We start from the raw sequence: 26,306 nt of genomic DNA, 5'->3' as shown, positions 1-26,306 counted from the left end.
TTTTTAATGAAGATTCCAAATTAGCTGCAGGTTCGTGGTGTTCTGGGTATTATAATTCTGGTGATACGGGTGAACATTGCACATGCTTACCCTATATTACATAGATGAGAAATGTTGCACGCTTATTTCTCTACACAGAACACAGTTTTCTGACAATTTCTGCTGAAACAGATGCAGAGAAACAATAACGTATCAATGTCTGGTGTCATAGATCCTAGAATCATTAACTATTAATTGGCTCCACGTACAAGTACTTACTGCTATTGTTGGAGCAATATCCTGTTGCCATTGTGAGGGCTTCTTCAGACACTATTCCAGTGGGACAGGCCCCAGTGGCTGTAACCCCATTTCTTACAGTGCCTTTCCAAATCTGTTAATGTACCATCAGTAATGCTGCTTAGCTTCTGTGCAGTGACTGATAGATCTCTTCAGGCAATAGAAATGCAGGATGTGCAAGTGCTGTTTTACAGTCATATCTATGCCTCCTGCATAATATCTTTGCCTTCATTTCTCCTAAAATCACAGTTCTATCCCATTTCAGCAGTTGAAACTTAGGCCGTCCTACACATGGACTGGCCCATAACATGTGTGTTGGTGTTTATTGCTCACAAAATCTCCTGTGCTATTAGTAGTTTAACAATTTTAACACCGTTTTCCAGTTCCAGTACTTTTCTTTCTATGAAACGAATAATTTTGCTACTTCTATCCACATTTTAATTCCCATATGACATTGTGAAATCTTATGTAAATGACATTCAAAGGTGTATTTATATACATATATTTACTTCGTGGCTTTTGAATGTTGCATATCATGGAATCACAGAATGGTTGGGGTTGGAAGGGACCTCTGGAGATCATCTAGCCCAACCCACCTGCTAAAGCAGGTTCACTCAGAGCAGATTGCACAGGAATGCGTCCAGGCGGGTTTTGAATGTCTTCAGAGAAGGAGACTCAGCCGCCTCTCTGGGCAGCCTGTTCCAGTGCTCTGGCACCCTTGAAGTAAAGAAGTTTCTCCTCATATTCAGATGGAACCTCCTGTGCTTCAGTCTGTGCCTGTTCCCCTCATCCTGTTGTTGGGCACCACTGAAAAGACTTTGGTTCCATTCTTTTGACATCCACCCTTGAGATATTTATAAGCATTGATAAGATCCCCTCTCAGCCTTCTCCAGGCTGAACAGACACAACTCTCTCAGTCTCTCCTCTTAAGAAAGATGCTTCAGACCCCTAATCATCTTTGTAGCCCTCCACTGGACTGCTTCCAGTAATTCCTTATCATTCTTAAACTGGGGAGCCAGTTCACTCCAGGTACAGCCTCACCAGGACAGAATAGAGGGAGAGGAGAACCTCCCTTGACATGCTGGATGCACTTTTTCTCATGCACCCTAGGACACCATTGGCCGCCTTGGCCACAAGAACATTGCTAGTTCATGGTCAGCCTGTTGTCCACCAGGACTCCCAGGTCTGTCTCAGCAAAGCTGCCTTCCAGCAGGTCAACCCCTAGCCTGTACTGGTGCCTAGAGTTATTGCTCCCCAGGTGCAGGACCCTACACTCGCCTTTGTTTAATTTTGTCAGGTTTTTCTCTGCCCAGTCCTCCAGCCTGTCCATGTCTCACTGAATGGCAGCACAGCCTTCTAGTGTGTCAACCCTTCCAGTTTGGTATCGTCAGCAAACTTGCTGAGGGTGCACTCGGTCTCTTCATCCATTGATTCACAGGTTGAACAGTACTGGACCTAATACCAACCCCTGGGGAACCCTACTAACTACAGGCCTCCAACCAGACACTGCACCATTGATCACAACACTCTGAGCTCTGCCATCCATCCAGTTCTTGATCCATCTCACTGTCCACTCATCCAGCCCACACTTCTTGAGCTTATCTGTGAGGATGTTGTGAGAGATGGTATCAAAAGCCTTGCTGAAGTCAAGGTAGACAACATTCACTGCTCTCCCCACATCTACCCAGCCAGTCATACCATCATAGAAGGCTACGAGGTTGGTCAAACATGATTTCCCCTGGTGAATCAATGTTGACTACTCTTCATATAATATGCCCCAATTTTGATAACTTACTAGTCAACATTTCTACATCAATCGTCCAAAATTCCAGTTGCAACTTCTGTTCCCTCTAAAATGGTTTCCTTAAACCTTCTTGCTATGTTGTACTCAATCACATGGAATCTATTTCTGGGCCAATGCTACAAAGGTCTCTTTAATAGAAGGTGTATGTCTGTTCTGCCTTGGAAAAATAAGTCAATGCCTCGTTCACAGTAATAGGCGCTCCATCAATTTGCTGCCAATGAGCAGTGTCTTGTATTCCCAAAACTGTGAATTGTCTCTCAACTGGAATCTTTGGTTTAAAAAGTTAAATAACAGCAACAGCAAAGCTCTGTGAACTAAACTTTTGACCTTTTGTTTGTGTTTCAGTTTCTAGTTCCCTTCTGTCTTTCATACTTGGTTTAACCGTCTCTGATGTTTTCCGCTCCTATTTCCGTTGTTGAGGTTGTTCAGGTTCCATCACAATGGTTGTAGGTTGTTTTGAATTTTAGCCAAGTAAGTAGAAATAAAATATCCAATTAAATTTGTATGTTGCTACAAGCCCCTCTAACACATTCCCTTAAAACCAGAGACAGTGGTTAAAATCACAAGATTATTTTTGGCATCATGGAACACCGGTGCTGTTCTTCCACCTTCACGTTTGTCTCCCGTGGTTTTAAGGTGGTGGAGACATGTATCCATTGTTTTTGTGGTCTTTGGTAGAAAAGAGCTTTCCATTGCCACTAGAGGTAGGGCCTGTTACCAACAAAAAGCAGGGAGCTTGCTACTCCCTTGTAACACAAAAAATATTCACAATTTTGAACCTAATGTGATTATTAATATACAATTATTGATAAAAATAAACCCATGCAAACCTCATTCAGACAAAGCCTCACAATTAGTTAATGCTGCTTCTTTTCATAACCTTTCTGCTGGTGATGATTCTGATGAGACTTCCCGTATACCTTACTGTTAAATTTTAATAGCAACTTCTATAGCATAACATTCTTGCTTTTTGTTAACTTATTTACCTTCCCCTAACTAACATTGAAACTAGAACCACTTAGGCATTTTTCCATTCTGGAGGTTTACTTGATATGTGTAAGGTCTGGCTTTATATAAATATTGGAGCTAGTCCATCCCATTTACGGTTTAGATTGTATACTTGCGTGGGAAATACGGAACATTACTTTCCATCCTCCTTGCCATTCTGCAGAGCAGTGGTTTGGTCTGTATGCTTACCCATGCACTGAGCATTTTTTCCGATTTGAGATGTGTAACAGCATTAATCTCTTTCTAGTGTTTAGGTAGGGTCCGTTCTTCAGTTAAAGCATGAGGCAGCCTTTTTTCTCTCAGGTGTAGGTCTAAATCACGTGGTCTTGTGAGAAGCTGCTGTGTCTCACAGGTCATTCAAATGACAAGATGATGAGATATCCCAAACTTTTCTGTAACTTTTCACCATTTTGCCTAGTTCTATTTTTATAGTCCCATTGGGTCATTCAATTTACCTTGAACTGGGAGTTCCCAGCAATGTGGAACCTTTCTTTTCTTCTCAGGCCTCGACATATTTCTTTGGTGATTTGCCCTGCAAAATATATTCCTTGCTCCATATGAATCATCTGGAAACCCAACATTAGATGCCTGCACTGCAGTAGACTTTCTTTACTGGAACTACCTCAACCCATTTTGTCAGTTGATCTACTATTGGCAAACAATGCTTAATCCCACTTTGTGTGGTAGGTGGGATTAAGGTGGGACTACATGTGGTTTAGTGGAGTCTATTTTTAACTTGGCCTGTGGTTCATGAATTCTCTAATGTTTTAAGTTCTTTTTCTCTTAGTGGTGATATTCAGGTTGTACAGTAATGGCCCCTCCATTTCCTCATTTCCATGTTATAATGTGGCGTGGTCTTTGATACCTTGCTTTGGATGATTTTCTTTGTTTTCCAACTGGGTGTGTCTTCAAATGTTAAGTCTACTGGGACCACCACAACCGTGGCAAGGTCATTTGCTTGATTATTCCAGTACTGCTGCTTTTCCTACTTTTTCCTTTTGCTGTGCTTTTACATGACATGCATTTTTTTACCTCTCTGCTTTTTTCAACTATGTTCAGGATTTCCTTTCCATGATCAACTGGCTCCCAGATTTCCATTCTGTGTTGGCAGGTCATCTTTAATCTGTGTCGGTAACCAAATAGTTACAGCTTGATATATCCGGTCTGAAACTATGTACAAAACCCAATCATTTCCTTCAGGTTCCTCTTTTAACTTTGTTAGCAGAGCTTGTAGCTGTGTGGCTTGTGCAGAGCGAAGGCAGGCAGCTCTTTTTATTTTTCCCAGGCGTTGCAGCGTATCTAATAGAGGATTTTCCAGCCTTTTGAGTAAAACTGGACCCATCTGTGAACCACACTGAATATCCTGTGGCACAAAGTCAGCAACAGAGCTTTTATCTGTCGAGAGGCACAGAAACAGGTAAAGGGCACTTTTGTTCTCTTCTTGGGGTTACAAACCATATAGGGCTGGTGTTAAAATCTGCTTGTCTTCTGCATAAAGCTGTTAGTTTGTGAACGCTGATGTCATGCAGCTAACACAGGGTTTGATAAATATGCAGTTAGTACTTTTCCATTGATCATGTACTTTGGAGTATGTGTGACATGTACTACTGCAAAACAGCCTGTAGTGATACTACCAAAGCTCATTGCCTATGCTAATGCTAAACCTGGGTTTCAATATGGAGTAGAGTTCTTTCCCACTGATCTTGAAAGTCTCAAAGCAAAGGCTGTGACTTTCATCTTATTTCTGTGCTCTTGAAACAGCAGAGTCCAAAGGCCTAGATGAGTAGCAGCCAGCTGATCATGATACAGCTTTTAGGAATCTGGGCATCTGATGGCTGGAGTTTGAGCTAGTGCAGTTTTGCCTCCTTTCTTTCTGTTCTCTCTGTTCTTTCTCTTCCTGTTTGAGATTTCTTCACTTATTGGATTAGTGCTTTACTGATTTCTGCAAATGTAAGGATATTCTCACAGAAATGTAAGCAATTTCAAAAGTGATTCTAATACAATTATTACTGTAGGGGCATGGACTCTCATAGTCAGTTCTACCTTTTGATGATCCCAGTATCACTTTTCCTTTCTGACCTAAAACTATTCCTGAATATTTCACTTCAGATTGTACTGACTGAATTTTGTCATTACTAGCTTTAAAGCCCGTGTTTCGAGTAATTCTGATTATTATTATAGATCTGGACAGACTGGAGAGTTGGGCGGGGAAAAATTTAATGAAATATAACAAGGGCAAGTGTAGAGTCTTGCGTCTGGGCAGGAACAACCCCAGGTTCCAGTATAAGTTGGGGAATGACTCGTTGGAGAGCAGTGTAGGGGAAAGGGACCTGGGGGTCCTGATGGACAGCAGGATGACCATGAGCCAGCACTGGGTCCTTGTGGCCAAGAAGGCCAATGGCATCCTGGGGTGTATTAGAAGGGGTGTGGTTGGTAGGTCAAGAGAGGTTCTCCTTCCTCTCTACTCTGCCCTGGTGAGACCGCATCTGGAATATTGTGTCCAGTTCTCGGCCCCTCAGTTCAAGAAGGAAAGGGAACTGCTTGAGAGAGTCCAGCGCAGAGCAGCAAAGATGATTAAGGGAGTGGAGCATCTCCCTTATGAGGAGAGGCTGAGGGAGCTGGGTCTCTTTAGTTTGGAGAAGAGGAGACTGAGGGGTGACCTCATTAATGTTTATAAATATGTAAAGGGTGAGTGTCACAAGGATAGAGCCAGGCTCTTCTCAGTAACAACCAACAGACAAGGGGTAATGGGTACAAACTGGAACACAGGAGGTTCCACTTAAATTTGAGAAGAAACTTCTTCTCAGTGAGGGTGACAGAGCCCTGGAACAGGCTGCCCAGGGAGGTTGTGGAGTCTCCTTCTCTGGAGACATTCAAAACCCCCCTGGACACCTTCCTGTGTAACCTCATCTGGGTGTTCCTGCTCCGGCAGGGGAATTGGACTAGATGATCTTTTGAGGTCCCTTCCAATCCCTAACATTCTGTGATTCTGTGATTTCTTGGGTATATTCCTGAACTTTCAGTTCAGTTTTGCCATGTATCGACACATCTTCCATATATGATATAACACATTTTGATGATAATTTCATCCACATGTGATACAATTGATCTGAAAGTCTTGAGGTACAGGGATAAAACAATATTGCTTTCCTTCATAGGCAAATACTTGTTTTTACTAGCTTTTCTCTGCTAGTGGAATTGCAAAGAAAGCATTGGCTAAGTCAATACCAAAAAAAATCAATGAGATGTTCTACTTAGTGCTACAAGAATTGCAGGCATCTTTCCAGAACGAACAACCTGAGAGGTGATTGCCGTCTTGAAATGTTAAAAATCCACTTTTTCCTTTGCTTTTAACCCTGGAAAAATGGGATATTAAAATTATAGGTCTCTGTACTAGGACCTTGCTTTCCAGTAAACTTGTTGACGGCAGGTTGGAGACCTTCCTCTGCTTCTTGCGGTTGTTGGTATTGTTTTTTTTGGGAAGGAGGATCTTGACCTTACACAACTTCTATTTTTCCACATTTTAACTTACAGACACACAAAACTTGAGGAAATTGTGTTACCCAAATATACACTGTTTTTACTTCCTCCGGATTCTTAGTAACAAAGCATCAATGACTTGCAGGAATCACTCCACCCTCACCCTCCTACTGGTCAGTCCCAATTCCACAAACATCCGTAGCAAAATCTGCAGCTAATCCATTTTGTTTCAGCAAGGCTATGCCAATAATTCCCTGCTGTTTATAAGAGGGATCCTCCCATTCCTACACTCAGAAGGAACTCCTGAACTTGGCAGCTATTTAACTGCAGGCAGAGATATTAATACATGTTCTAGAACATCCTTTCATGCATATAATACAAGTTTTAGCATTTTTCCAGTTTCTTGAGTTCGAGCTGAACGAATAGTCATTGAAGAGTGTTTATGGACACTGTGGTACCAATTAACATCTTAGCACTAGTGATAGTTAATGTTCTTTACCTGACCGCTCAGCGCTAATATTGTTATTGGCCATTTGCACTGGTTATGTTGTAATTTTACCACTAGAGCAGAGGCAGGTAGGCAGCAGAGTGTCCCTAGTCTTTATTTTTGAGAGGGAAAGATGGTACCTGAGGGCTTCACTGAGGAGGACCTGCCATGTTCTGTAGTTTTTGTTCCTCCTCCTCCTCATCTTTTTTCATTAGCTTGACAAAAGAAGCCAGTAGGGGAATTACAGATGCTATCCCATTTTCTCATATATTTGCCTCTTTTTCTCAAATTTGCTTTCTTGCAGCCCTATTGGTGTTCCATAGAGGAAGTTTTTATCATGTTCTCCAAGGATCTTTTGCAGTTACTGTTACCACCTCTTTTTATACAATGAGCTAAATCCACACTGGGGACTGTTTTCCCTTTTCTGTTCCTTTTGATCTTGATTTTTAAATGGAGACTGTGCGTCCTTTATGACTATATTTCTGAAAATTACAGTATGTGCAGGCCTGTCAGATCCACAGGACTGAGATTTCCTTGCATGCCTTCTTACCTTCATTACCTTGCTCATCTGTTGAAGCTGAATTTGCAGCTCCTCCCATTGTATTTCTGCTTGATTCACAGGTCCCAGAATTACCCTTGCTGGCTTAACCCTCGTACCGAGACTACTTTAAAGGCACTGTGGTTCTATTAACTCAAACAAATCCATATCTGGATGCCAATTCCAACAATTTTCCCAGGATTAATATGATTTTATATTCTTATCACATTCTTTTAGTGGAATAACCTGCCAGCCAAATCTTCTTTCAGTGCTCAGATAACTGTTCTGAGACATCTACCTACTAAATTTTTTACAGGAGGTTCTTCTTGCATTGTAGCTAATAACCGTACTCCACTCTGAGGCTGGGTTTTTAAGGGCTGTGCAATCTTTACTAGTTAAGGAAAGCTAATCCTCAAGGCTTGCAAGCCTGATTTTACAAGTTTCTGAATTCAGTGGCCTCAAGGTTTAAGCAGTTTCTCTTGCTTGCTCTGCAGTCAGGTCAGTTATTTTTGTTATCATCTCCCAAGTTTTAGGAGCAACACAACCAATCAGGAGTAGCCAGTGCTGTGTTCTGTTTTTACCACTGTTTTGGTTGTATCCCTGCAACTGGATCATAGAAGCCTATTTTGCTCTCAAATTATCATGAATTTTCAGGTTAGTTGAGGACTGAGTTTCCTATATATCCCTGTTTTATTCTGGATAGAAAAATATTAACAAATTCATTATGTATAGTTGACAGTTTTGTCCTGGGTGACTGCTATTGAAGTAAAAGGGCTCTTTGAGTGTGCAGACATCTGTCTCTACAGAATAGTAGCTTTCAGGATCTGTCTTCAAGTTAGTAAATGGTTCACTGCAAAAACTATAAGGTAAACCTAGCAACTGGAAACAGAGGACCTACTCTTAAAAACCATTAGACTAGTATTATATACCCAGATCAAGAGAGAGACAAAAATCTGACTTTTTATCATCATCTAGATCAAAGTTGATGCACAACAGAGGGTTTTGGTAACACTTGCCATTGTTCCCACTCATATTTTGCTGGTATAGAAGATATATATACATATCTATTTTTTTCTGTTGCTTACCCCTTTCTTTTCCCATATATAGTCATACAAATACACGTGAAGAAGATAAGGGGATTTTCGTAGGTGAACAATGTCATTATTGCTCTCCTCTATTTCCTGTCACAGTTTAACAGTAATATATGACTCATGTGATATGGCATGTCAATCAAGTCCTTATCTGGATCCACATGATCTGTTGGGAGGAGATCAGTTCACCATTATCAGAATAAGCCATCAGTATTAATATTGTGCTAGCACGAAGGATGTTTTTTCCCTATCCTAGCAGTGGCACATAAACAGGATAATAACGTTTATCTCTTCTTGGGGTTAAAATGTTTATGGGGAACATCTTACTATGAAATCTTGGAGTAAGCATTATTCTGCCTCTCTTCACCCTCTTGTGAACCAGAGGAAATTGTCGGGGTTCACTGGAAGAAGGTAAACTCAGTAACAAATTGTGATCATCCAATCATCCATGAAAAAACCATACATGCCCTCATGATGCTATAGACTTATCTTCATTTTTAGGCCTTACAAAAGCAAGCACATATACTTTTCTTGAGTGACCTACCACTCTTAAATAGTTCAGTCTACTAGAAATATGAATATAGGTGGAAATCAGTTTGGAAAGCAGGTGGTAATTGTGTCCTGTGATGTGACCCACCACACTAGTATTCAGAAGGAGTATTTGTCACAGATATGTTTGAGACAAGATGAAGTACCACATTTCAAAGAATTTTTTTTTCTTGTAAACATGTAATTTCATATACACGTTAGATTTGCACTATCCAATGGTGTATGAGAATTATTTCTGGTCATGTCACATACAGTAATAGGCATCTTACTTTGCTAATGTGTTGCCAAAATGTTCCATAAATAACCTAGGCCAATAGATTCATCTTCTTCATGGGCACCATACAATTTAGAACCAGTTTTGGTTATAAAATTTGGCCTTGTTCTGGTTATACATTCTTATAACTTCCAATTCAATGGACCTCTTCATGAGCTGATTGCCAACCATGAGTAATCACTGGAGAAATCATCTGTCGTCTTTAGGATGTGGGATAACCTAGCAATATATCTCTCCCAAGACACTATGGAAAATGCTAGAGTATCTTCTGCAAATGGCTCATTACATGGAATTGCTACCATATCATGGATAGATATAAGGCTTTTTTTGTATGTCACAAAGTCCCAAGATACTTACCAGAGGTAGTTTAAAATAGATCCATTCTCTAAATTCAGCTCTGCTTCATAGTATTGACCATACAGGGAACCTCAGAGGATGCTCTCATTGAGGAATCCCTGTAGTATTTACTAAGCATACCTTGCCCACAGGGAGACCTGTAGATCCTCAGGATGTGGGCCTTAGGATATCTTATTTCTGCAGGAACAGCACTCCTAGTGTGCTAGGTGCAGACACTGAATAGACGATATAGGCCTTTTCTTACAGTAGCAGGTATCTCAGTTTGACTAAGTGCTCAAATGAGGTTCTGAGACTTGCTTCCTTGAACATTGTTCCATACTGACAAACTCACTTGTTCACAGTGAATGGTGATGTGGAAAACAGGGCTGCTCTGAACGCTTTATTCAGTCAGGATAAGTTGTTAGTCATTCACTATTTGTTGCTCAATACAAAAAGAAATGAAGTAATTCTTTTTAGTGTCATGACCCTTGCACATGCCATATGTCAATTTAGGCAAGCAGAATGTAAACTGGGCAAAGGTAGTGACTCAGCATTGAGTCAGAAAGCAGGAAGTCCAGAGTTCAAACGGTGAGGAAATTGGAATGTAAACAGTTATCTCTGGTGGTGCTGAAACACTGTCCCAAGCCTCATGGATCAAGGGTTCTGTGAATATCAACATTTTGTGGAGCCACTTCTGAGTCCATGTGGCTCTGACCTACAGCCTGCATCTCCCATTGTGTCTGGAATGTAGACAAGAAATGTGATTTCACAGTCCATGCAGGGAAGGGAGCATTGGGGAAGACCCCCATGGTTTGCTGATTAGTGAAATACTTTGTATTGATTATTTTTACTGTTTGTTGGGCAAGAAGGTCTCTACTAATATTACTCCGAGTTTGGCCGTGCTTAACACTTCTTACACTTTTTTGATCGTGTTGCTGTTTAATATGTTATGTCACTTTTATACAAGGTTTATGCTTAGAAATGAGTAAGAAATAAACAAGAAAAAACATGAAATTTAGATGTTTGAGGCAGAAGTCTAATAAATTCAAGTTTCAGTGGGAAATGTATGGGAAAAGGTTGTTTTGCCCTTGATATGGATAGTATGTGGGAGTAGGGCAAAAAACCTTTTTGGAATCAGAATATATTTTAATGATCTTATGAGGTACTGGCTTGTCAGGACTGGAGTGAGTTTCAACAGAAAAGAAAGAAAAGAGCAAAATGGTATTTTGAATAGGAGAGAAATTAGTTTTAGTTTAGAATGCTAGTATAAATTTCAGTAAAATAATAATATTATTGTGGTATAGATATTAACAAAATTATATCAAGCACTATAATACTGTACCCTACAGTGGCTGCTTAATAAATATATGCAGTAGTTGCTGTGAAGATAAGACAGTTAAGAAATGTTCTTTAGGAGTTTTTCTAGGACTGGCACTCATTTAGATTTTTACATAGCAGAGTTGTCAATGAGATAGAATGTTTTACTGCCTTGAGAAGACAACTTTTCTCTCCTTTAAAAAGCATGAAACATATCGGATAAAGCAGATCAGCTATCAAAAGCGACCAGTCACTAGCGGGGTTCTGCAGGGACCCACCTTGGGGCCAGCACTCTTCAATGTCTTTGTAAATGACTTAGACTCAGGACTTGAGAGATTGCTTAGTAAGTTTGCTGATGATGCAAAATTGGGAGAAGCTGTCGACACTCTCGAGGGCAGAGAGGCCCTGCAGAGGGATCTGGACAAATTGGAAAACTAGGCAATCACCAACCACATGAAGTTCAACAAGGAAAAGTGCCAGATTTTGCACCTGGGACACAGCAACCCTGGCTGTACATACAGACTGGGGGATGAGATGCTCAAGAGCAGCTCCACGGAGAGGGATCTGGGGGTTGTGGTTGATGGCAAGTTGAACATGAGCCAACAGTGCCCTGGCAGCCAAGAGGTGCAACCGTGTCCTGGGTGCATCAAGCACAGCATCGCCAGCCAGGCGAGGGAGGTGATTGTCCCACTCTGCTCTGCACTGGTGCGGCCTCACCTGGAGCACTGTGTGCAGTTCTGGGTGCCACAGGATAAAAAAGGTATTAAGCTACTAGAGAGTGTCCAGAAGAGGGCTGCAAGGTTGGTGGAGAGGAAGCCATATAAGGAGCGGCTAAAGTCACTTGGTTTGTTCAGCCTGGAGGAGACTAAGAAGAGACCTCATCACGGTCTACAGCTTCCTCACAAGGGGAAGAGAAGGGGCAAGCACTGATCTCTCCTCTCGGGTGACCAATGACAGAACCCAAGGGACTGGCAGGAAGATGGGCCGGGGAGGTTTAGGTTGGACATGAGGAAAAGGTTCTCCGTCCAGAGGGTGGTGGAGCACTGGAACAGGCTCCCCAGGGAGGTGTCACAGCTCCAAGCCTGACAGTGTTCAAGAAGAGATGGGACAGCACCCTCAGACACATGGTGTAAACTGTGGGGTTGTCATATGCGGGGACAGGAGTTGGACTCGATGATCATTGTGGGTCCTTTCCAACTCAGGACATTCTATGATTTTATGAGTGACAGAACTGAAACATCTGTCAAGAATGACCTGATTTGATCTGGAAGAATGAGAATGGATGGGATGACATTCTGAGGTCTCTTTCACTTCTCATTTTTGTGATTTGTAAGGGATATGATGAACTCTAACTGTAGAACAGAGAAATAAATAAAACTTTGGAATTCAATATTAATAGGCAGAAGCTGAGCAATATTTTTTTATTCTCATAATTTCCTGGGTAATCTAGACATTTCACAAATTATATGGAATAGAATGGAAATATTTATAAAGTACAATTTTAAATAGTGTTGTAGAAAGGAATAATTCAATATGAGTAGCTTTGATTTCTATATAGTTTATAATATTAATACTGTTATTTATTTAAATGTAAATACTTGCATTTGTAAACTCCTTCCCCTCCTCCCCAGGAGTTCAGCTGTCTGTAATCCAAGACACAGCTGCATAACCCTCTCTCAGACTTGTGAGGAAATTGCTAAATTCTGAGCAAGAACTCCAAAAAAGTTGATAGAGTGGACTTCTGCAAGTCAAGAGTGGTAAAACTGCAGACAGAGGTAAAACTCTTGAGATGGAGCCACGTAGCAGTTCAAGGATTCAAGAGGGAAAACATCATAATGAAAAAGAACAAAACCCTAAGGGAAAAGCAGGGATTTGGAAGATGGCAGTTCAGTCACCCTTACGATCTATTCCAAGGGTGGTAGAAACCAGCCTTACTCCACCTCACTGAGAACTTTCTGGCCAGCAAAGACTTTTCCTTATTTAGGGCACTGAGCATACTTACACTCATTTAGTATTTCATTAATTCAAGTTATCTTTTGTGTGTAGTAAGTAATCAGTAACTGCTGAACCCTTTTGTGTATGTTGAGCTTACAAAGGCTCTTTGTGCATGGTAAAAGGTGTCCAATCAAAGTGACTAAGTTAGGAAAGGTAAAAGTTCATTCAAGTTCCTTGGTATATCATTAGCTAGAAAGATAATCAAGAAAATAAAATTGCATGTGACTGTAATAATGTATGGTCTATTCAACTTCAATAGGGAAAAATTGTTTTCCACCTGCACAAAAAGTCACTTTTATTATTGTTTTGCCGTGATATTTCGTATAGCATATTAAATACAGAAAACCATGAAATAAAGTCCTGACCACTTATAAATCCCTGATGTTCTATACTATATTTATTTGCATTAATATATCTTGTTTTTCCAGATTCAAAAGGCATCTGTTTTTCTAGATATGCTGAGGGTGAAAACATCCGTTCATGCTCTAGAGCAATGGAACTTTTTAATCCTGCTTTAAATAGTTCAAGAGATCTTGCTAAATCTAAGACAAATGTAAATACCACTCCCATTAAATACATTTTGCTTTTAAAACTGTAGTAAAAATCCCATTTTAAATGCAACTATACTGCAAGCAATGATTATGAAAACTAAAATCCTCACACATTAATGCATCATTAAGTCATATTTAATAACTTCGGTGATAAATAAACAAGTAAATAAATATTTGCTTTGGTTTCTTGTTGTTATTTTTATTGATAAGCTTAAAAAATTGTTAGTTTTTATTGATATTGTTTTAAAAAAAATTGAAGTTATCATGCTGTCATTTCACATCGTTACCACTCTTAATGTCAAAGTTAAATTAAAATTTCTGTGACAGTGGTTTATTCCTATATCGTGTCAATTGGTCATTCTCTTCGCTGGCCTGTATCAGATAAAAAAAATACATGCATCTAATGTATGATTTGTGGAATGAAATTCTTTCAACATGAGTTGGTTAAATCAATAGTTTACCTCCAGCTTTAACAAATCTTTGACATCATCAAGAGAGATTTCTTTTTAATTCTGTAGGCTGAATCCCTGAAGCACGAACTCTTGGGTAGACATTGCTTGTATCAAATGGACATTGACTTAGCACAAAGTAAAGATGTTCTAAACATCTTGAAAGCAGAGTGTCCTGTTTACTCAAAAGTCCAAGAAGAGAGAAAACTTATCTTTTTCTCCTACTTACTAGTCACAACATTTCCCACAGAAGATGGAGTTAAACAGACAACCAATCTATGACCTTTGAGCTATTTAAGGCTCATAAACTATTCAAAATTCATTCCCAAACCAGTTTGTTGTCCTATGATCAGAGGAAGCAAGAATCTGCTGATATGGGAACTGTTGGACAATTTAAATCCCTTATTGTACAAGCAAGTGAAAAATGGCTGATAAGATTCATGCACGTGGATTGTCCAAACCTCTGCTAAACGTCCATCTCAGCCCTGCCCCACAGGGGTATTCGGTGAAGATAATGACAGCTGCAGCTTGAAGAGCTATCTCCATTGAGTTGTGTGGTAAATGTTTTAAGAAATTTTAGCCAGCTGAAAGTTCTGGAAAGTGACTCAGGATCAGGAGAGTTGACCTTGTCTAAATTAAAGCCTATACAAGAGGAAAATATCTAGTTTCACTTAAAAAATTGCAATTGTTCACAAGTTCATTGCACCTATTGGGTAGCTGCTTCCATGGTCCATTTCCCTTCATGGAAATTGTTTAGTTCAAGACAGAACAATATCTCTTGGATACTATTACTTCTATGAGGACCTTAATTGCCAGATATCTTTTCTATATGAAAATACTTATAAATTTTCATAAAGTTTATTCAACACTCTCTTTTACAGTAATAGCCAATTTCCTTTTACTTGACATAGTTTTATGGCTCCTGGATTTTATTAACGCATCTTTTTAGAATTTTGAGCATAAGAACTTCTTGCATTTTTAAAAGATGACCATTAGGTCCCTTGAAATTAATTGATTCCTCTCTCCTACTTGATATAAATGCATGGTTTGAATCCTCTTTCTTGGACACTCTACTGCAATGAGATATTGTACTGTAACAATAAACTATGACAAACCTTAAATCCTTCTCTAAATCATTGCTCTTACAGACCATTCACCTATATTGTCAGTATAGCTCTGTTCTTCACAAAAATCTTTAAGTTGTACTTTGTATCACTATAACATAATTTTTGGACTGCAGTTAAGTTAGGTAACACAGATCATTCTGTATTTTAACTCACTATTAATTATTCCAGATGGTTTCCATGCATTTATTTATCTAAATTTACTTATCCAATCCTCTCCTGTATGTGAAAATGTCTTAATGTTTTATGAACAAACTGATTGTAAGTCAGCATCTGGAATGGCGGAAAAAGTCCATTAAGATAAAGTCCAGCAAAGCACTTAGGCATACAAGTTCTACAGGCAAGAGGCCCTGGTTGTTGTGGGGGGTTTTAACTACCCTGATGTTTGCTGGAAGGACTACTCAGCCAGCCATCCACAGTCTAGGAGGTTCCTCCAGTGCATTGATGACAAATTCCTGATGCAAATGGTGGATGAGCTAACTAGGAGAGGAGTGCTGCTGGATCTCATCCTCACTAACAAAGAGGGTCTGGTTGAAGCGGTAAAGGTTGAGGGCTGTCTTGGCTGCAGCGACCATGAGATGGTGGAGTTCAGGATCTCATGTGGCAGGAGCAGAATAGCAAGCAGAATCACAACCCTGGACTTCAGTAGGGCCAACTTTGGCCTGTTCAAACAATTGCTAGGGGAAATCCCGTGGGCAAGAGTACTTGAAGGTAAAGGGGCCCAAGATAGTTGGTTAACATTCAGGGACTGCTCCTGCCAAGCTCAAGATCAGAGCATCCCGACACATAGGAAGTCAAGGAAGGGAGCCAGAGGACCTGCTTGGTTAAATAGGGAACTGCTGGGCAAACTCAAGTGGGAGAGGAGAATTTACAGATCATGGAAAGAGGGGCTGGCCACTTGGGAAGAATATAAGGCTGTTGTCAGAGGATGTAGGGAGGCAACTAGGAAAGCTAAGGCCTCCTTAGAATTAAACCTCGCGAGAGGGGTCAAGGACAACAGAAAGAGCTTCTTCAAAACATGGCAGATAAAACTAACGCTAAAGGCGATGTAGACCCACTGATGAATGAGGTGGGTGCCATGGTGACAGAAGATACAGAGAAGGCAGAGTTACTGAATGCCTTCTTTGTCTCTGTCTACTCTGCTGGAGGCTGTCCTGAGGAGCCCTGTACCCCTGAGGCCCCAGAGGAAGGCAGGGCAATGGAGGAGTTTGCTTTGGTTGGTGAGGACTGGGTTACGGAGCAATTAAGCAATCTGGACATGCATAAGTCCATGAGTCCAGATGGGATACACCTGAAGGTGCTGAGGGAGCTGGCTGAAGTCATTGCTAGGCCACTCTCCATCATCTTTGCAAAGTCGTGAGAAACAGGAGAGGTGCCTGAGGACTGGAGGAAAGCAAATGTCACTCCAGTCTTCAAAAAGGGCAAGAAGGAGGACCCAGGTAACTATAGACCGGTCAGCCTCACCTCCATCCCTGGAAAGGTGATGGAACAACTTATCCTTGGCACCATCTCAAGGCATATCAAGGATAATGGGCAATCAACATGGCTTCACCAAGGGGAAGTCATGCCTAACCAACCTCATAGCCTTTTATGAGGACATAACCAGGTGGATAGATGATGGCAAAGCAGTGGATGTGGTCTGTCTTGGTGTCAGTAAAGCATTTGACACAGTCTCACACAGCATCCTTGCTACTAAACTGAGGAAGTGTGGACTAGATGATTGGGTAGTGAGGTGGACTGTGAACTGGCTGAAGGAAAGAAGCCAGAGAGTCGTGGTCAATGGGGCAGAGTCGAGTTGGAGGCCTGTATCTAGTGGAGTGCCTCAAGGGTCGGTACCGGGACCAGTACTATTCAAGATATTCAACAATGACTTGGATGAGGGAATAGAGTGCACTGCCAGCAAGTTTGCTGATGACACCAAACTGGGAGGAGTGGCTGACACGCCAGAAGGCTGTGCTGCCATCCAGGGAGACCTGGACAGGCTGGAGAGTTGGGCAGGGAAAAATTTAATGAAATATAACAAGGGCAAGTGTAGAGTCTTGCGTCTGGGCAGGAACAACCCCAGGTTCCAGTATAAGTTGGGGAATGACCCGTTGGAGAGCAGTGTAGGGGAAAGGGACCTGGGGGTCCTGGTGGGCAGCAGGATGACCATGAGCCAGCACTGTGCCCTTGTGGCCAAGAAGGCCAATGGCATCCTGGGATGTATTAGAAGGGGGGTGGTTAGTAGGTCAAGAGAGGTTCTCCTTCCCCTCTACTCTGCCCTGGTGAGACCTCATCTGGAATATTGTGTCCAGTTCTGGGCCCCTCAGTTCAAGAAGGACAGGGAACTGCTGGAGAGAGTCCAGCGCAGGGCAACAAAGATGATTAAGGGAGTGGAGCATCTCCCTTATGAGGAGAGGCTGAGGGAGCTGGGTCTCTTTAGTTTGGAGAAGAGGAGACTGGGAGGTGACCTCACTAATGTTTATAAATATGTAAAGGGTGAGTGTCACGAGGATGGAGCCAGGCTCTTCTCGGTGATAACCAACAGTAAGACAAGAGGCAATGGGTACAAACTGGAACACAGGAGGTTCCACTTAAATATGAGAAGAAACTTATTCACAGTGAGGGTGACAGAGCCCTGGAACAGGCTGCCCAGGGAGGTTGTGGAGTCTCCTCTGGAGACATTCAAAACCCCCCTGGGCACCTTCCTGTGTAACCTCATCTGGGTGTTCCTGCTCCAGCAGAGGGATTGGACTAGGTGATCTTTTGAGGTCCCTTCCAATCCCTAACATTCTTTGATTCTGTGATTTTTTGAAGTTAAAACCCAGAAGTCTTCCCATTAACTGCTGTGGATAGAAGTCTAAACAAATATCTCAGGATGACTTTTCATAAACAGATAATACTTATATTTATTAATCCTTTATATTTTGTTTGACAGACAATGGTAAACTACCCTTTCTAAAGTAATCCTCACTCTGATAAGACTCTTTGTATTCCAAAACACTGTAAATGTACTCAGTTTTATCAACATTTTGAGATTACAGGTAAGCATGACCAAAAGGAACAAAAATTATCTCTTCTGGTTAATTATCAGATTAAGTAAGTTTTGTTTGAGTAAAGTGACAGGAAACATACAGAGAAATTCATACAAATCTACTTGTCTTCTAGGATAGGGATTTTTATTTAACTTTTCATAAATTTTACTACCGTAAAGGTGTTGAACATATCTAGTTTACTATATGCATTGAAATAACAGTTAAGAAGTGCAATTAATTTATTTTAAATGTTTTAAATATTTGTTTTTATTTAATTGAAGTAATTCCTATAGATACTGATAAAAACAATATATTTCACAATAAAATAAGTGGTCAATTTTGAAGAGTTTCGAATCTGAGCATACACTCACAAATCAGAATGACGCTAATTGAGCACCATAGATATTCCCAAACCATTTCTAAACTGAGTCTGAAACTCATCTTGCTGTTCTGCAGTTACTCAAATTAAAAATTATATGCACTGTAATAAAATCCTGTTTTATTTCAGGTTAGATGGGTCATGTTCTTCTGGATGAGACTTAGAAGAAGGGAAAAGAAGCAAAAGAATAAAGCACTCCTTTCCTGTTATTTGGTTTCCTTCTCACTGTGTATTCAAGAATGGATTAATCCTTAAGTGTAAGAGTAACTTGGAGCATTCAGCACCATCTCTAATAAGGTAAAAATGAATTCCTGGGATTTTTAAGGGACATAATTAAGCCAACAGTAGATACGGTGAACTTCTCCTGGTGGAAGAATAGACTGTTTATTTAATAACTTTTTTTGTTAAATATGCTAAAGGGAGGCAGATTCCAAAGTGCTTACACTTTACCCTCCTAAGTACGTCATGCAACGGAAGTGGGAGGGGGGAAGGATAAGGAAAAAAAAAAAAGAGATAAAGCTGTTCATCATCTCTGTTTAACATAAGAGCAAAGTCCGATCGTGGTGCATGTCCTTAACCACATTAATTCATCTGATTTTTGAACAGTCTTTCAGAGAACTAGACACAAACCAAGAACAACCTTCACAGTAAGTCAATACATTTTTATTTTAAATCAGAGATATTTGTAAAATTCATTGATAACTAAGTTGGGAAAATTCCAAATAACTGTGTATCCTTTTAAATAAACACCTTCTTTCTCATTTATTTTGTATGTCTGTGCTGAATTACAGAAAATATAATGCTTATATCATTCAAATGAAATTAAAGGAAGGACACACAGTTATCAAACAGATAGAAATACAAAATGTAGATGTTTGTAAGCAAAATCCAAATATCTGGACTTGTTTCAACAGCTTTATACTTGCCTATGACGAGGATTCATTTACAACGTATGACATTAATAACTTTATTGATTTTAATAAGTATCTATATTTTTATTTCAAACAAATCCTTATTGATATTACTGTCTTTGGCTTAATGGTTGTATATTTCTCAGGCAGTATTATTTTACAGAAAGCTAACTTAAATAAATTTAAAATGCGTTCTGAAGATGAAAAGAAGCAGATGCGTACTGCAAATAGAAATAGTTATGAGATCGCTGCCTTCGATCAGGATCATGAATCTGAGGACAAACAGTAAGTATTCTTAAACATTGTAAATATGTTCTATATTGAAGCTTATAAGATTTTAGATTTTATTTAATTTTTTTAATTTTGCTTATTTTATCAGGAAAGTCTAATAACAGAAAGCTTTGTATCAATTTGAAAGTAGCATTGATTGACACATTCATTTGGTGCAGAAGGACCATTTATCTATTTTCTTTTAAGGACTAGGCGTCCACAGTATTGACTACAGTTTATTGAAAACAATTCTAAAATATTGCAGAAAGGATGTCAGAATAGACATCTGGGATACAATTATGTCATCAGCTAAAAAGCATGTAAAAATTTTTAGTATGGCAAGGAATCAATATTTTGCATACCTTGAACATTTTCTCTATTTCCCATCCCTCATGTGCAAAAATTTGACTTTATAAGTTATCTTCCATTTTCCCATTTTGAAAGCTATATACTGCTTCAGTTCACAGCTTCCCTGATCAGATAGTGGAACCACCAGTCATTTTTGGTGTTCACCCGTTTGAGAGGGGTGAACTGGGAAGATGATGAATTAAATTTATAGCAGCAGGAGCTGATGCTGTTTATATACCTGCAGGCTTAAATAAAAACATCCCAAGAATGCTCAATAAATCATATTCATTTACACACAATTGTTTCCTGCAAAATTATTTCATAGTTATACTTTAATTGAACTTCATTAATACACTGCATTAGTATTTCTGTGAAATCTTTTTGCTTTTTAAATGCACTAAAACTACCATACCTTTTAAGCAAGGAGAAGAAGAAGAAGAAGAAAGCAGAAAAGCCTAAGATGGTCAGCCCATTTACACTGGTAAGATTTTTTCTCTCTATATATGTGTACATATATATATACACGCATGCAGATTTCAAAGCGTTAACACAAAAATGTTTTAAATTATGTTAAGAGTACTGCATATATTGTTTTTCCTTTGCCAAATAGTTCGATACTACAGAACATGGGATAAATTATAGCAATCAAGCAGTTCTTCTTTGGATGTAGTTTTATTAAAGAATCCGTCTTGTTACTGACATGGATTCTTAGCCATCTTCCCTTAGCTAAACACAGCTGTACTAGATTTTTATTTGAGAAATGTGGGGATTTCCATGTTCAGTCAGTTCAGATATAATGAGAAGTGTGCCTGTATACTTAAGATTATGTGTAGTCTTGACCTCTAAATTATCTGAGTCGGGTACTAATCACACTAATCAGCCCCATTAACCATTTTTCATCACCTGAGTCAGCAGTAAAGTGCAACTCCATGGCACTGATGATACTTACAGTGTAAAAGTACGTATTAAGAAGTACTTTAAATTCCAGAAAGTTTTAATTTACTGTATATATCATAGAATCGTAGCATGCCAGGTTGGAAGGGACCTCAAGGATCCTCTGGTCCAACCTTTCTTGGCAAAAGCACAGTCTAGACAAGATGGCCCAGCACCCTGTCCAGCTGAATCTTTAAAGTGTCCAATGTTGGGGAATACACCACTTCCCTGGGGACATTACGCCAATGGCTGAATTGTTCTCATCATGAAAAATTTCCCTCTTGAGTCCAATCAGAATTTCCCCAGGAATAACTTGTACCCATTACCCCTTGTCTTTTCCATGTGACTCCTTGTAAAAAGGGAGTCTCCATCTTCTTTGTAGCCACCCTTTAAATACTGGAACATGGTGATGAGGTCTCCCCTAAGCCTTCTTTTCTCAAGGCTGAACAAGCCCAGTTCTCTCAGCCTTTCCTCACATGGCAGCTTCTCAATCGTTTGATCATCTTCCTGGCCCTTCTCCGGACCCTCTCTAGCCTGTCCACATATTTTTTGCACAGCAGGGACCAAAACTGAACACAGTGTTGCATGTATGGCCTGACAAGTGCTGAGTAGAGCAGGATAATGACTTTGTCTCTGCTGGTGATGCCCTCGCTAACGCAGCCCAGCATCCTGCTGGCAGCTCGCTGTTCACTCATGTTGAGCTTGTTGTCTAGCAGGATCCCCAGGTCCCTTTCCACAGAGCTGCTCCCCATATGGGTAGATCCCACCCTATAGCGCACGCCTGGATGATGTTTTCCCAGGTGCAAGACCTTACACTAGTCGAGGTTCATAAGGCTCTTGTTAGCCAACACTTCCAGCCTATCCAGGTCATCCTGCAGGGCAGCTCTCCCTTCTGAAATGTCCACTTCCCTACTCAGTTTGGTGTCATTGCGATCAGGTTTGTCAAGCACGATTTGCCCTTGGTGACTCTGTTATTTTAAAATAATGCAATATGTTAATATTTAATTAAAGTAAATCCTAGGTACTCTTAGTAACACTGAAATATTTTACATTTTGTAGGTTTAGTGTGCATAATGCACAGCAATGATATGGCAAATAACAGAAATAAGCCTATAACCTATGATGCTGACCAATGCCCCATTTTTCTGCTTTGTTACACAGGCTTGCACTTCTACAATTACATCATAGTGCTATAATTTACAACAATAAACTTAGTATTTTACAGTACAGAATAAAGCAAATGATTTTGTAATAGATGAGCTCAAACTTTATTAAGTTCAATGGCAAGAGTTATTTAGGATTTCAGTAAGTTTTGATAGTGTCTATGGTACATTAGGAACAGTTTTTATGACTGCATAATAATGAATTTACAATAAAGTAATTATTGTCTCAATTAGCATAATATCATTAAAATTTCTTATAATTTGAACTTCAAATATCAAACTTCAAAAGGGCAAATTTCTTACACCTTGTTTTCATGTGGCCTTTTTTATCCAGTTGCAGATATTGATACATTAAAATAGTACACTTCTCTGGTTTTGAGAGTTTGTAGTATAAAGGTGCTTATATTAGAATGTTTTATTCCTGTGCATTTAAATTGTTTTGTAAACCAAATTTCTAATCAGATAAAGTTGTAGTTTTGTGACACTAGGTGTACAGTTGATAGATTTTTCTTGACATCCCTGCCTTTGTATACGAAACATTGTGTTAGCCTTCTGATACCACAGTCAAAATGAATTTATCTTCTCACTCACAGTTTCGATACTCCAGTTGCTCAGATAAATTACTAATGATACTAGGCAGTCTCCTGGCAATAGCGCATGGAAGCAGTATGCCTATTATGATGATAATTTTTGGTGATATGACCGATAGCTTTGTTTCTTCTGGAGTCACAAATTTGCCAGGTAAGAATTTATCTTCTATGAAGAGAACAATGACTCATATGTGAAAAACAGCCAAGTAGATTCAAACATCTTGACATGGGATATTGATGTCAGAAACCAAACTTGATACTATGCTATCTTGCAAATTAGTAACTCTTGTGTTTGCTGTAACAGAGACACACTATGAATTTTTTTTTTCTCAGGATTTTTAGTTTCTGCATTAGTAAATTATTTTTTTTCAAATTAACTACTAGAATGCACATTTAACAAATCATGTTTAACTGTGGCTGTGATAAATAGAAAGAGGCTGGTTTTCCATCTCTTCAAAATGAGTTCCTGTTGATTCCCTTACATCAAGCCTGAAAATTATAGTTCATAAGGTGAATCAGATCAGTAAGCAGACCAACCAAAAATTTGCTACCAAAAATAAAAGTACTTATTTTCTCTTCGATCATTTTGTTGAATAGCCTTACTTTCTATGAAATATGAAAACAAAGACAAAGTAGGGCAGGTGTGCAGTGATGGATACAGGAGGTAGGAGTGACACTGTCACTTTTGTATCAACTCACAGACCAGATTACATTGTCCTCTGAACTCACATATTAGATGTTAAACTTGTGAACAGGTTTGCTGCCTGAAATACTATCTAATAAAATCTTATTAAACGTTTTAATAAATGTCTGTGGTGATACAGAAAAAATAACGGATGTGACTGTCTTCTGTCCTGCATCCATTTTTTTTCTCTTATTATGCTGCTGTAAGACAGAAATACAGGCATATTGCCTTCATCAAAACAAGTAGTTTAGGATTTACTCCTTCCCAAGTACAATCAGATTTTTATGGTGCAAATGCAAAATGCTGCAGCTGTAGTCTTCTCAAAACATTGATGTAGTTTTGCAGTCAATGGAGTTATGACTGACCTTATATTAGTATAATAATTGGTTTTGAATAGGTAGAAGCCTGGAATCATCACACTCCTCCTTTCATTAAAATCAACTTGATTCAAAAGGAGATGTAGCAACTCAGAATTTGCTGAACTGCATGCAGGAAAAAAAATGTGTTAAAACTTGCTCTATTAAAAGCATTTACTCTTTTCTTCCTTTGTAAGGAAATGATTCTGCAGCGAATTCCTCCTCAGATATTTTTGCCACACTGGAAGAAGACATGACAAGGTAATTAGAAATTGATATTTCCTCTTCTTTTTTAATGTAGGCACATACTTCTAGTCACAGATGTTTCGCATGCTTTAAACAACATAAAAGCAATGGTTGTTTGAATAATGTATGTAACTAAAGATTCACACATGAAATTATTGTGGGCAGTGGGAGGGTTCTTGAACATCCTCAGCCATTCCCAACAATTTCCCTGTAACCTCTTGCTCTCACCCATCCCCATGTGTCCCAGTGCCATCTGTATTTCCTTCCTTCTTCCTTCTCTTCCTCTGAATTTATAAAGAGTAGTTGTTATGCTAAAAAATTATGTTGATTATCATCCATTGGTTTCTTGAGCTATGATGATTCACTGATAAAAGGCAGAATTAAAATTGCCAGATAGTACCTGCTTTGGTGCCAAAGCATCAAGCCCAACTAAATTATCTGGGCTACAGAAAAGACAGAGTTAGATGATATGCAAACTTAAATCTTGCATTCTAGAGTTGGCAATAGCAGAAGACAATAGTTGGTGTTTTTGCTACAAAACTTCATGAAGAAAAGGGCAAATCAGCAGAAACATCAGTTGCCAATAGATGTGTTTTGTTAAGGGGCTTTATTAACCACTGTCCATGGGCTTGGTTTGTGCAGGATGTCTAAAGTTCACGTGCATTTTCTTGTACCACTTCAGCTTCTTTTCTTCAGGTTTAAGTCTGTTCCTCATTAGGTATTGGAAAAAATCTGACATCTCACGAGTGCTGAAGTCTTCAAGGCAATTGTCTTTTCTGAAGAGAAGGAAGAGATAAGGCATTTGCTTATCTCTTGATGTTTTATATTGAAGTGCATTGTCATTTCTGCTTTACTCTGAAATAAATGAGCAAGAGCTAGTTAGGAAAAGGCTGTTGCTTAGAAATGAAGAACTCATAGGTAATGAGAATGGACTAGCAGGGAATTGGCAATTATGTTTTGTAAGAGAGTACAGGCATACAAAGTTTCTTGCTCCTGCAACATTTCTGTCAGTCTCTGACATGAATGCAAGTAATGCTTACGCACCTTCAGCAGGATATAAAAGTGCCCAGTGACTTGAAAGCAAATCTGATGGCAAAGTTTCACAACAAAATAGTTTGTGCATGGGTGAATACACAGCTTTCAAATCAACATATTTTCTTTTTTTTTTTTTCTTTCTACTTAGACATATCTAACCTGTATTTTAAAGCAGGGTGTAATAGAATTACACAAGGTATTACCGACCCTTGTAGCATAAGAGTAGTGTGTATTTTAATGTGTCATTTATAAGTCTTTTAGACCAACAACCAATCATAACTATTTTTGATTAATGGTTTGGTGTTCTTCTAATCTCTGAGCTCATATCACATCATCTCAACTAAAAACAATAGGAATCCTCCTGCTGTTCTCAGTGGGCGATTATCTAGGATTTGCTGCTGCTTAAAGAACAAAGATTACAGGAAACAGACAAACTGACACAAAGTGTAAATGTTAATATAGATCTACATCAACATCTAAACATTGAGAACTGCCTGTTCTCATGACCCTAAAAGATGGTCTGAGGGAGATCTTTTATTAACACCATGCATGCCACCTTGTCTTTTAGACATTAACTCTGAAAGTGTAAGTATAAATAAAAAGCAGCTCAAGTTTCTCTTTAGAAACAAATTGTTGAATGAGGAATGTGTTACTTATTGGCAGCACAGGAAGAGATTCTTTTTTCTAAAGCTTTTAGATAGTGCCTCAAGTTAGGATGTTCACTGGTTTGAAGAAACAGCTGTTTGTACCCAGTGCGTGTTTCTTTAAGAACACCTGCCAGCAGGTCATATAATAATAAACATTGTTTACAAGGACAAAGTTCTCACACAGGTGTGTTCCAATACTGAACTATACACGTGGACTTGGTCATGTTTGTTACTCAGACAACAGTTTTCCTAAAACCCAACTATTTCTCAAGCGAAAAAGAACCATTATTTTACAATGCAGGGAGCATTTACTCTCTATTAAGTTTCAGCATGAATTTACAGAATATATTTCTTCAGTGTGGCAAATATATCAATCCTTTTGATACAATTTCTTATGAAACAAAGTCCAAGAATAAAACAATTATTTGAAGTGATGTAACATCATAACGT

General features: G+C 39.3%; 1 protein-coding gene across 3 annotated transcripts in view; it reads left to right on the top strand.

Moving 5' to 3' along the window:
- Window positions 1–18,935: 18,935 nt before the first annotated feature.
- The window catches only part of LOC135986062 (ATP-dependent translocase ABCB1-like), a 39,679-nt gene continuing 32,308 nt past the window's right edge, over window positions 18,936–26,306 (top strand). For 2 of the 3 annotated variants that reach the window (XM_065629819.1, XM_065629817.1), the window contains exons 1-5: window positions 19,281–19,319; window positions 19,730–19,868; window positions 20,622–20,682; window positions 22,891–23,038; window positions 24,126–24,189. In XM_065629819.1, the coding sequence (XP_065485891.1) occupies window positions 19,771–19,868; window positions 20,622–20,682; window positions 22,891–23,038; window positions 24,126–24,189 (371 nt within the window). In that variant the 5' untranslated portion in view covers window positions 19,281–19,319; window positions 19,730–19,770. Of the gene's footprint in view, window positions 18,970–19,278; window positions 19,320–19,729; window positions 19,869–20,621; window positions 20,683–22,890; window positions 23,039–24,125; window positions 24,190–26,306 lie in introns of those variants that run through there. The other variant, XM_065629818.1, reaches the window with a different exon arrangement.

This window comes from Caloenas nicobarica, chromosome 2, assembly GCF_036013445.1.
Source record: "Caloenas nicobarica isolate bCalNic1 chromosome 2, bCalNic1.hap1, whole genome shotgun sequence".
NCBI classification, from domain to species: domain Eukaryota; kingdom Metazoa; phylum Chordata; class Aves; order Columbiformes; family Columbidae; genus Caloenas; species Caloenas nicobarica.
This window is presented reverse-complemented; position numbering and strand designations above follow the sequence as displayed.